Source organism: Phoenix dactylifera, chromosome 16 (genome assembly GCF_009389715.1).
Source record: "Phoenix dactylifera cultivar Barhee BC4 chromosome 16, palm_55x_up_171113_PBpolish2nd_filt_p, whole genome shotgun sequence".
NCBI classification, from domain to species: Eukaryota; Viridiplantae; Streptophyta; class Magnoliopsida; order Arecales; family Arecaceae; genus Phoenix; species Phoenix dactylifera.
Genome location: NC_052407.1, coordinates 7963482 through 7975740, shown reverse-complemented (window position 1 = coordinate 7975740; position 12259 = coordinate 7963482). Strand labels below are relative to the sequence as shown.

The 12259-nt window shown below is 37.6% G+C and overlaps 1 protein-coding gene across 1 annotated transcript; it reads right to left on the bottom strand.

Annotated features, from left to right (window-relative positions):
- Positions 1 to 3063: 3063 nt before the first annotated feature.
- Positions 3064 to 12259, bottom strand: LOC103722747 (isoaspartyl peptidase/L-asparaginase 1). The gene is made up of 4 exons (XM_008813419.3): positions 12013 to 12259; positions 9882 to 10115; positions 4784 to 4870; positions 3064 to 3744 (listed from the first exon to the last, which is right to left on the bottom strand). The coding sequence occupies exons 1-4, from the start codon at positions 12172 to 12174 to the stop codon at positions 3241 to 3243; spliced, it is 987 nt and encodes a 328-aa protein (XP_008811641.2). The 5' UTR covers positions 12175 to 12259; the 3' UTR covers positions 3064 to 3240.

The following is a 12259-nucleotide window of genomic DNA, read 5'->3' as shown; positions in this document are numbered from 1 at the left end:
TTCAGAACACAAGAGAGAGTTGTGGCCCTGGTTCAAGTGGGCTATTTGGATTGTTTTTTTTCTTTTTGTCCTTTTGTAGGTAAAGGATTGTTATTACTTTTGATGCTATGTGCTTTGTTTTTTTATGTCCGTAGATGTAAAACATAATTACTGCTCTAGTTTTTATGTCTTTTTTGGATGTTTGTTAATTAAGGGACAGGAATCTATGGATGTAAAGCATGGTTACTGCTTTGGATATCTTATTTAATCAAATAATGGGAATTTGTTACTTTGTTAATTAAGGCATGCTTTTTGACCAATGGCCAAGGCATGCTTTTACATGTTCTTTCATGTGTTGTTTCAGAACATTTACATATCATTGTTGTTTTTCAGTCTCAAGCTTTGCATACTGGGAGCTAAGATAGCATCGGTCATTTGCCTAAGCATCATCTCAGACAACACAAGTACAATATTATAATATTACTGTCCTATTAGTAGCTGTATTTTCATGGAATCAATTGTTTGTATAGGAAAATGGAACAGGTTAATATGAGAAGCAAGGAGGCCAAATTACAAAGCTTAATTCAACTCCATTTGTATATACTAGGATGCTTTCTGATCCTCAGCGAGGCCCCTTCTATTTTCTCAACCTTACTAAAATAAGCATTGATAGGGTGGTTATTCGAGCTTCAGGATTTACTAATGCTAGTGTTCTTATCGACTTAGGGATAGTAATTACCAGGCTTGTCCCTTCAGTCTATAAGGCACTAAAGATCAAGTTCCTGAAATCAAGTTTCAATTTGAAGGCGTTGTGGAAGTGGATATAGACGTTAGTGGAGTCCTATATTTTGTTAAGCCAGATGCTTTCCAAGTTTGTCTGGCTCTTGCCCCACAGATAGGATACTCATTGGATGTCATCAAGCCTTACAAGTTAACATCATAGGAGGAGATAGGTGTAAATCATAGGCGTCGAGCAACTCAGTTAAAGCAACTAAATAAGGATTATCATTTTTCTTTCTTTTTAGTTGAGGGAGTACAAATAAGTGCTATCAATGAAGCAAAAAATAAAACTAAACAACAAGAAAACATGATAGCCATTTAATAGAAATAGTACCATGTTCATTTAACTCCAATGGTCATTACAATAGTAATTTTTCCGAAACACTAATACAATTATGGTCACTTAAATATAAACACTATTACAAAAACAAGTAGTGCTAACATTCCAAATAAAAGTCTATTTGTCATAGCATTACTTTTACCTAATTCTTTAATCTTACAATACAACTTTTTTGACTCCATCCTTAAATCACTAATTTCTCTTCTTATATCTCGAAGTGAATCATCAACCAATATCGACGAGTGACTTCTTCATTGATCATTTGCGGGCAAACACCAATCCACAAATCAATGTTCTTCACAACTATAATACAACTTGTTTGGATTATTTTTGATAATTTGAAATTTTTATCGATGCTAGGTGGCTACAATGGCACCGCTTGTTGCAATAATCTAGCCACGATGAACTATTCTGAGAACGTACACTGAGTCGAGACATTAGGATGTCCTGCAAAAAAAACAAACGACATTAACTTGGTTCAATAATAAGATGAAATAGAAGTAGATGAAGTGATATTAATTTGAGGCCAAAACAACATGCGATTAAAACTTGTCTTTTGATTCATTATGAACATCTAAACTAGGATAGTATACAAAATATTTTCTACTACATTCAGTTAGATTCAATTAGTTAGAATGGTCAAAACAAGTAGTAAACACATGTTTGATCTAAAATCTAGTAACATTAATTTCAAGCAGAAACTATTGATAAATTTCTAACGACTTCAAACAATAAACATCTAATAAATTCAATTAGAATAAACTTCATCCGAAATAATACTATGAGCGCTGACGTTAATTTTAAACCAAAAACATCTGATAAAGAAGGAGATGGTGAAGCAAGTTTTGAGTAGGAGGGAAGAATTTGAAAGACAACTGAGGTGCACGGGAGCACGAGGCTGTCGTCACCCAAGGAGAAGAATGGAGCTAGGTAGGAAGAGAGAAGAGATCGATTATTAAAGAAGGGGATGAATGGAGAAGGTTTCAGCTTCGTTTTAGCATTTTATTGTTGAAGGTTATTTTAATCATTTCATACAATTATTTTAACGTCCAATTTAGGATTACCGGTTTGCCGAACAGTATCGGTTAAAGTGTGGGCTGAAAATAAATCTCAAGTATGTAAGTGTTGGTTTTGCAAACTAATGGGTGTAAGTATAATTTACATTTAATCTCAGGGAGAGTTTTATAATTTACTCAAAGATTAATAATCATATGCCTCTCTCTTGTTTCATATGCAGTCCTCCTACTTGTAAAAATAATCAAAAAAAATACGCATCCCTTGGCCCCTATAGTCGGAAGAAAAAAAAAGAAAAAGAAAAAAAAGCTTGACATGACTCTATTAAATAAAACACAGTGAAACGCTGCAAAAGCAAAATATCCAACTAGCCAAGTGCCCTCGTCTCCACGTTGGCCATTAGCTCCAGCCAAGTAGCAATTGCGAGAGAGAAGGAAAGCATTTCTGGCTATCAACTAGGAATTGTTAGCGGTTGAAAGATCCCTGATTTGATCGCCAACCCAGGTTGACCTGAGCACCAGTAAGTGGGAAAAGATATCTGAATGCTGTATTCCACTAAAAACAGTAGATACTACTACTCAGCATTTGGTCCCAGTTCCTTCTAGAGTATCACCGTATACAAGCAAAGAAGAATTCTCCCATCATAAGCATTCCAGAAAGCCCCTTAACATGACCTGCAAGTGATAAGAAAGATGCTCTAAGTGGAAAGCTACTGCCACTAGGAAGAAGCTTCTTTGTGGAAGAATTCTCCAACCATTGCCTCATTCAATGGACTTAAAAGAATTGCGGTCCACCACTTTGAAGAATCAATAACCTGATGGCTAATTCCTAGCAATACAATGCATCGTGGACACCACATCAAATCACAGTCATCATTTAGCCTGCTGTTTGTCTTCCACTCGTCCATTTTACAGATGATGCAAGCCAACATCGCAATAACATTTACAGAATTTATCCAGCTAAAGAGAGAAATCATGATTTCCAGTAGACATGGAGAAAAATTACTAGTTCTAGGAAAGACTGAAAGACATCCAATATCCAGCCTTTGCCATGTTCAATATCCAATATTTTAATTTTCCACAGAATAATATAGAGATGAATGAGAGACAAATTGGGAACTTAGTTCCTTATCTTTTAGGGTCTGGAAGAACACAATCAGTCTCAGAAGGCCATATTCCAATCTCTGAGTAACCATCCTCAGTTGCACAGGCCCTAAACATTCCCCTTGTGTTAAAAGGCATGGTAACTTCTCCTTTGGCAGAAACAGCAACTAGACCGACATTTCCCCTTGGAACATTATTGACAACATAGGCTGCAGCCTCCCTCAGTGAAAGCCCTTTGTACTCCATCAATGCAGCTACATCCCGGGCAATGGTAGCTCGGATGATGGATTCACCTTTGCCTGTAGCAGAGACTGCACAGAAGGAATTCGCATATGTTCCTGCACCTATGACGGGAGTGTCTCCTATCCTACCCACCATCTTGTTCACCAATCCACCTGTGGATGTTGCTGCAGCTAAGTTTCCACTGCCATCAACGGCAACACATCCAACAGTCCCAATCTGGCTGTCACCTTTGCCACTAGATGTTTCTTGAGGCTTGTCCTCTTTGACAGGCTGGGTATAATCAATCTGCAAAGTGCATTTACTCAAATCATCACTTGTAAAATCAGTAAATAATTCGATAATGCTTTTCATCAGGTGTGTGGTGACAGAGTGCTATTGCTCCTGGGAAAACTTCGAAAAGGCAACAGAATTATTCTATCATAGCCATTTGATGACCCACTTGTCGTACATGTGATGGCTTAAACAAACTAGGTGAATGACCCTAGTCACCTATGGTATAATTTTCAATATTAAGAAAACTTGTAAGACAAACAATCCAAATGGTAATCAAATAGGACAACCATTATGGTCCTGAGTAGAGAAACCTAAGGGCTGCAGTCCCCAAAGAAAATCAAACCAAATGCACTACCTGGATAGGCTGTCATAACTCATTAAAGTTGAGTATCACATACAAAAAAAAAAGACACTGACAAAATGTTCATGATACTTCTCTTTTCAGTCTATTAATACTATCCAAGAGTGCAATATGCATTGATGTCTAGAAAGTGGACCTTGAGACATTAAAGATATGTTAGGTTGGAACGAAATGGCAGAGGTGCAGGAGTCCATTTCCTTGGATTTGACTTCAGCACAGCCCCTGCCAAAGTTAAAGGAAACTTTTCCACTTTCACTGAACCACAAACAGATAGAACTGCTGACTTCTGCTGAAACCAAATTACAAGGCTGTGACTTCCACCCAGCCAAACACACCCTAAGAACTATACAATGAGCTATGACATACAAAAAATCCAGATTGAAATGTGAAATTACTTTAGTACATGTTTATTTGAAATGATGGAGGGGGGAATGCTTCCTAGGAATGCAAGGCAAAGTTATTCAACATATTGAGTCCCAAAGTGCAAGTATGTCCAGATGAAAGCTGATGAAGAGGAAAGGACAAATCAAGTGACATTGCCCATGATATTTCATGAGTGTTTCACAAATGTAAAGTCATGAAGGCTCAAATATTGTGTTAAGTCTGCAAAAATAGGGCCAGATAAACATAACAAATGTGCTGCAAAAGAAAGAATGCAAAGCATAATTTGGAGCAAACTCAGAAGCATACTTGCACACGGTTAGCTTCTTTTGCTTGCTTCAGTCTCTCAACATTTTCAGGAGTGATGAAATGATTTGCATCTACAGTTTCTACACCCTGTAAATTTAACATATCCAGTCAGATAATTGGGCAAATACAAATCCACAACCACTTTAGTCAAGCAGAAATAAACTAAATCAGGATCCAACTGAGAAACTAAGAGATTATTCATTGCATGACATGAGATGAAACGCTGGAAATGCGGCCATGGTGCATTTGTAGCATCAGAGGGATAACTGCGATAAAAATAGGAATAGATGATCATGTTCTATACTGACACAGTCCATACAAGTAATCTTATCAAGGAATTGGAGATGAATTTTTTAGTTCTTGTCAAGACACAATTTATAAAGTGTAAAGCAGGAATAGATTGTAAGATTAGCATAGCAAACAATGCCCTGTTCCTTTATGAAAAAAAACTACTAGCTTGCTACATCACTCAGCGGACTGAATCAAGAACAGATTTGCATATAGACTATATTCTACAAGCCAGATGACTGAACTTCTAGAATATCCGGATCTGGATATTAGGTGTGGGAACGAGCCAACTCTAGATTGCATGCGAGATCCAATGTACATGACTCCTACTGCTGGACTACAAGATAACTTCAATGCTGATTAGGTCTCTATATAAGATACAGTGAATAACTTCCTTAATGCACTTCATTACAATTTCTGGCTCCCTTATTTACAAGAGTAGCCTGTGCGATTTATAAACAATCTTAAAGCATGTCATCTTCAGTAATTCTTCCACCTACTGAGTAGTTTATGGTACATAGTTGGGTCACAGGTAATTCACTGATTGGGTAATTGTGTATTCCTGTACCTATAGAAAGTGGTACACAAAAATCAAAAAGTGAAAAAAAAGGAGTTAGCTGAATGCATGCTAAATGCATTTGCCAATAAGATGGACATGTGCACGCTACAAATACAGATACCAAGGAAGATTTTGTATTGAGTATTCCAATGTCACCAATCACTCAAAATTAACACGAGAAATTTGTCTTGGATTGGGTGGGGGGGGGTTGGGCTCCTATTCACGGATAAATTCTCAACCATCAGTGAAGGCCTTTATACTAAGTCCTCCCACATATCCCTTATGCAAGATCCAATGTACATAACTCATACTGAGAATTACACGATTAGTCTGCTAAAATTTGAGTCAAAAATTATCATATTTCTTTTTAGTCCTTTTATTTATATAACAGAGTCAAACTGTTGTTAAACAACATTCAGATTTGACTTATGAAGTTCTTAAACTGTAAGCCACGTTTGCAACATTAATATAGCCTCATTTTCTTTTGTGAGAATATGGCATAACTTTGTAAACCAACAATTCATCTAGGTTACTTTGAGTAGACATTGAGTCTCATGGCCCTAAAATATAATTCTACAAGCACTAAAGTTGCAAAGACTGTCTTGCAAGAGGATAGTAACAACTTTGAGGACGAGTTTCTGCTAGGCAGACGGAACCACGTAAACATGTCGAAAACCGGTGAGGGGAAAGGATTGGGCTCATAGGGGTAGCAGAACTCATTTTCTTGGGTATAAAATTTACCCTCATCCAATCCGTTTTGTCCAACAATCCCATTTAATACTTGGCTTCGACTATAGAAACGAGAGTAATATGGTTAAAGGCAATATCACCTTATGAGGTGGAATAAAGTGTGAAAGGGTCGAGGCAAAAGATAATCTTAAGGTGAGGATTGAAGAGACTTAAGTTTAAATGTATCGGGCAGGGGGAATTGAGGATTGGAGTGTTCAAGTGGAGTCAGCTAATTGGAATGTTTCCTCGGTTTGGAGCAAGGTGTCAATTTTGAAAATGAAATAATGTCATATTCTTATTAGGTACATGTCCTACCTATGGAAGGAACTCATGAAAGATAGGCAAATCAAAAGTTTAGGGCAAACATTAAGGACCCAGTCCTTTCTAATGTATTGTGCTTGATCATGAAGAGACCTCAAGTCCCTCCAGAGCCGGTCATCTTAATTCATCCTTGCTGTGATGGACCAAGATAGACTAAGCCAGTTGCCTCTCGACATTTGGGATGGCTAGCATCCGAGCACCAATTTTTTGATTGTTTTTTATTTTTCTTTTTATTCTTCTTAATATTCTTATCAATGATCATCTCAGTACCATACCAACCAGGCCCTAAATTGGGACTGGTCCTAGTACTGGGAGTTTGGTTTAAGGACCAATTTAATATGGCGGGACATAAAAGGGTCACTTGGTGTTCTATTGCCATAAAATTTGCATTTGCAAAACATCAAGGTTTGTTTGGACTTTGGAGGTGAATGACTATGAAGTTACTTCAAGCCCATCAATATGTAGATTTCTTAAGATGATAATCCAATAAGCTTACTCATCATTAAAGCTACATCTTGATTTCAAGCACAGTGATATGAGAAGTTAGAAAGTAAAGAACCAAGCCTTTTACAGGTCCATATAATGTTTCCTAATACATGGATAAACTTGATGACAAAAGGAAAGTCTAGGAAGCCCAAGTTTTCTATAGGATTTGGCTTTTGCTTGTGCTTGTGGGTTCCCACATTGTCATAAGCCTAACACGGACAGAAGAATGTGATTAGAATCTGTAAGATTTGGAGCAAAGATCAAGGGAATTTCAATTTCTTCCCTCCTAGACCTTTCCCATAGGAATATGAGCATCATTTTGTTGTGCACATTCACTTCTAGCTGGCTTATTGTGCAGTCATGCAGATTGACACTAGCTGTAAATGCAAGTGGAACTTATTTTCCTTCTATATAGGGAGATATGTATTGATTACTTCAGCTACAGTTCTCCAGGGCAAAACTGGTCACATTTTAGTATTCTGTACTATCCAAAAATTCTGCTTTCTCATTACCACCATGGCATGGGAATCCTTTTCTTCTGCTTAAAACTTTCTCCACTCCCATTATAAAGAAAAATGATCAAAGTATCATGAATCCTGCCTCAGAGATCTGCGCCACATGCATATCATCCCAACACTTGGCAAGCAATTTCATGGAAAAATATGCAAGTCTATTACAAAACCTGCAATTGACACATCAATATATCATAGCCGACTTAACTTTTTTTAAATATAATCAATTTAAATTGCTTTAATACTAGTGCACAGACATGTTTTAAGAAAAAAGAACATAATTTTAACTAACCCACAGAGAGCTAGGATCATGAATTATCCTAGATATCTAAGTCCATTGAAGTATATTTGAGAAATTTCATATATTCAATAATCGGTCATAAAATTGACATTATGAAATTATTTACACAGCAATGATACAAATAAACTCAAGATTCATGATAAAGCCTATAAAGGTTACATGGAAACATGTAACTAAATTTGCACATTAACAACATAAATTAAGTAGAAGAGGGATACGATTGGTACTTTGGACAGCTCATTTGCTGATACTATTGTTTGAAGTTTATATACTAGGAGATATCATGAGATATTTATGACAAATTTTATTTCACTATGGTACCAATGTAATGATCAGGTGATGAAATTATTATTAACATATAAAAAATGAAAATCAATAAGCTCCTAGAGTACCAAGGAAAGCATTAGACTGGGCAAATATAGGTTCAAAACATGAAAGCAAGGTCAAGCTTATAAGAGTGCAAATTGCCATGTCTTGATGCATTCAAAGAAATATACACTAAGAAGCATGGTTGGCCGAACCGATCCAAATCAGGCAGTTTGGACCGTATTGAGCTCAAATAGTCAGGTTGGTTTGGCCTTTTAAAACCTCCCAAGACCCCTGTTTAGCCATTTAAAGTCTCCGATGCCATCGTTCTGCCTTTTAGAGGCCCCTGAGATGTCGTTGTGCATCCCGAGCCCCTTGAACCCCCGCTAAAGCCCTGAAAGAAGTCCTCTCGCCCTCTCCCTCTCCCCCCCTCTCTCTGTCCCACTCTATGGTCATTGCTTACCATGCATTGCTTTGCTTATTGTGCGCCTATCCCATGGTGAAGGCCCCCATGCCCCCTATCTCACTTTTCGAGAAGAGGGCCTTCTTCAGAACCCTTTCCCATTTTGATTGGTCAAAGGGGTGGAGGGTTCAAACCCCTTCGATGCTCTCCGCCATCTCCATTACAAAGAGAAGGCAGAGGAGGCCGAGCATGAGCAATAGGAAAAATACGATGTGCTCTCACTCCCTCTCTCTCTCCCCTTCTTCGCTCCTCCCTCCCACCCTCCCTCTCTCTCTCCCCATCTTCCTCTCCCCCTCTCTTTCCTTGTCTTGGTACGTCCTAGAACAGCATGGTATGGACCTACACCATACTATGCCAGTCACCAACTAGTGCGAGCCTTAGTACCGCTTCAACAAAACTTGCTGAGAAGCTTAGTATAGAGATATCCACTCATGCCATGTTGTTCATAATCAGCTAGCATGATCAATACAATTATGGTGCGGATGGACATCTTGAGTCTTCCTAATTACCTACCTACCTACATTCACACATATATACATGCATGCACATGTGTATATAATACATACGCATTCACAATGAAATGGAAAGAAAAAAATAAAAATTCTAGATGGAGATAAAAACAAAATGGGGTTGTTCTTCAATATCAACCAGGGAACCATTTGAGTGTGCACACCCACTAAAATGCAATTTCATGTACCGCTTGCACTGGTTTGACAAAATTTTGGATCTATAAAAATAAGAATTTCCACTACAATTCCTTACAGTGTTCATAACCTAACCATATATCTATAATAATACGATGATAACACTTGTTTAAATTAACATTAGTTCAACTTCTGAAACAATTAGCATTAGTTTAAATATAAATTATATAAAAGAAAAATATAAATTATATAAAATAAACATATAAAGCACATATCACCATTTTTGTTATACAATGACTATGCAAATTGAGACAGCTAGAGAAATAAAACCAGCGGTTTACTAATACAATTGAGCATAGGAAAAGAATCTCAGATGACAGAATAGGAACCCCATGAATAATATAAGATAATCGATAGTCAAGGTATTCCTTCTATTATCCGGTTTTCCACAATGAATGACAAGAAGAAAGGTATCCAGATAGCACTAACTTGCTCCCTTGCAAATGCCTCAGCACCATCAAAAGCTAGATAAATATGCGGAGTCTTCTCCATCACAAGTCGTGCAAGAGATATGGCATTAACAACAGTAGATAGACCTGAGACGGCTCCACATTTCTGGGTGTTACCATCCATGATGCAAGCTTCCATTTCAACAGTACCATCGGTGGTCAAAACAGATCCTTTGCCAGCATTAAAGTGGGGACAGTTTTCCAGTTCACGAACCTGCAGAATGCATTCAAATTTGAAGAGACTATTTGAGGGGAAAAATAAATATGAGAACAGCATTTATTCTAAAATGTTTCTGGGCCTAATCAGCAGGAACTTGCAGTAATGTTAGACAAAATGCTAGCAGTTCTCAATCTACCATGGCAGTAAATGTGGCCCAATTTATAAAACCACTAAGAGATCTTCCACACTTGTGGACTTCATTGACTGAGCAAGAATTGCATGGAGACTGAAGTTGAGAAGTCAGCTTGAAAGATGCCAAGTACCAAAATACCACAACTAGAAGCATGGTATCTGATATCCCAGGCAACCTCAGCATCTTTTAGAAAAACAAATGTATCAGTAGGCTTGCTCCTAGAACAAGAATGTTAAGTTCATATATGTGTTTATGTATCAGAATGAAACATACAGCTTAAGAGGATGATATAATCAGTTAATAGCTTCATCTTTTCCAGTGTATGAAACCAATAAAGATAAGCCAGTATTTACAAAAAATGCCATATCCTTTGATATAAAGCACCATGTTGAAGTATTCAGTTTTTTAGTCAGCATAATGAACACTTCTTTCATAATTAAACAGATAAGGCATGTCTAAGTCTAAGTTATTAAAAGAACGGCAATCTAGGCTCAGCAAAGAAACTGACCGAAGGTTTACAAGGAATTTCGAATGACATGGCATAAGATTACCTCACGTTAGATGTATCTCAGCAGAAATTATGTTACTGGTGTGGCATTTCTCTGTTGTGATGAAAGCTCAAATCTTATGTTTAGCACCTCTTTCAGGAGGAAAAGATATATTAACATCATTAGATCTTCTACATGCATGATCTCATTATCGCACTTTTCAGTTTACTACACAACCACGTTAAAATTCCCAAGTCTGCAACATTTGTTGTTCTTCTCAATCATTTACCTTATTTACCATTTCTCCTTAACAAATATAATATCATAGAAATATGTCCCGTAACAGTTTTCTGCATTCCTTGTACTAGCCAGAGTTGTCCTCGATAAATAATGAATAGATTAGGATGGAAAAAGGATCAAATAAAAGAGATTCCTTGTCCTAGAGGAGATATTCATTCGTTTATATATCCTTTATTCTATTCTGATCCATCCACTAATGGGTCTCAATTAGGAAGAGATATGTGAGAAACTTTTGGAAGTTACAAGCAGTGAATGATCATTGAAGCAAAGATAGGTGCAGAATTTAGGATTTTTAAAGAAAAAGACTATTTGGCAATAAAACGTCATTTTACACAATTTTCAAATTAAAAAATGGTCCATTTTACACAATCACCTTTTATATTTCTCCCAAGAAACATGTAAGGAAAAAAAGAACTATATCAAGAAAACTACATAGAGTAGATATAAAATTATATCCTTTTTGTCCAACCTAGATTATTCACTCTTTTATCAAATTACAGCAGTAAAACGCAGTAAAATAGCACACCTTGACGCCCTAAAACCCTGTTAATTTTCCAGAGAAACATTTCTAACATCACAATTGCCATAATCATAGCCAGGATTATCAAGCCCTCATCCAATGTATAAATAAACAAACAAATAATATCAGGGTTCGCAAACATTCCGAACTGCACGATTCCAAGGTCTAATTCTGAGGAACGTTAATTACCATTCCACCTAGGTTCTGATACCGTAGAGGAAAATCAGATTTAGCACAAGATTATTCGAAACGGAAACAATAATTCGATAGACTAGGAAGCATAAATGAGGTTATATTCAAAACAACTAATCAAGTGACGCACAGAGACACAAGTATTGAAGAATCCATATAGTATGGATCGTAAAGAAGTAAAACAGAGAAGAGATATTAGGTGGGGGTGGGGGCAAAGACTGGCATCATGGGAGATAGATAGGATTTTTGGTGGGTTACCACGAGCTCCACGACATCGAGCGGAGGTCGGCTGGCTTTGAGGGCGGCGACCCCGATGGCGAGGCATTGGCGGAGGGCGGCCTCGCGCGGCGCCCTCCGCTCCGGAGGGAGCGAGTAAGGGATGTCGCCCGCTCCTCCATGGAGAGCTATCGACCATCCCATCTCCAAGCTTTCTCTCTCCGCCCCCTGCGGCGCTCTCGCTCGATCTCCTCCGGGGGAGCGTCTAAGTTGTAGTAGGTGAGTGGGC

What these genes read in the sequence shown, in the direction of transcription:
- LOC103722747 (XM_008813419.3), bottom strand. Translation starts at nt 12,174, where the DNA reads ATGGGATGGTCGATAGCTCTCCATGGAGGAGCGGGCGACATCCCTTAC. An exon ending in TCGATGTCGTGGAGCTCGTG is followed by an intron (nt 10,116 to 12,012) that starts GTAACCCACCAA and finishes TGCATTCTGCAG; the next exon opens with GTTCGTGAACTGGAAAACTG. An exon ending in AAGAAGCTAACCGTGTGCAA is followed by an intron (nt 3,745 to 4,783) that starts GTATGCTTCTGA and finishes TGCACTTTGCAG; the next exon opens with ATTGATTATACCCAGCCTGT.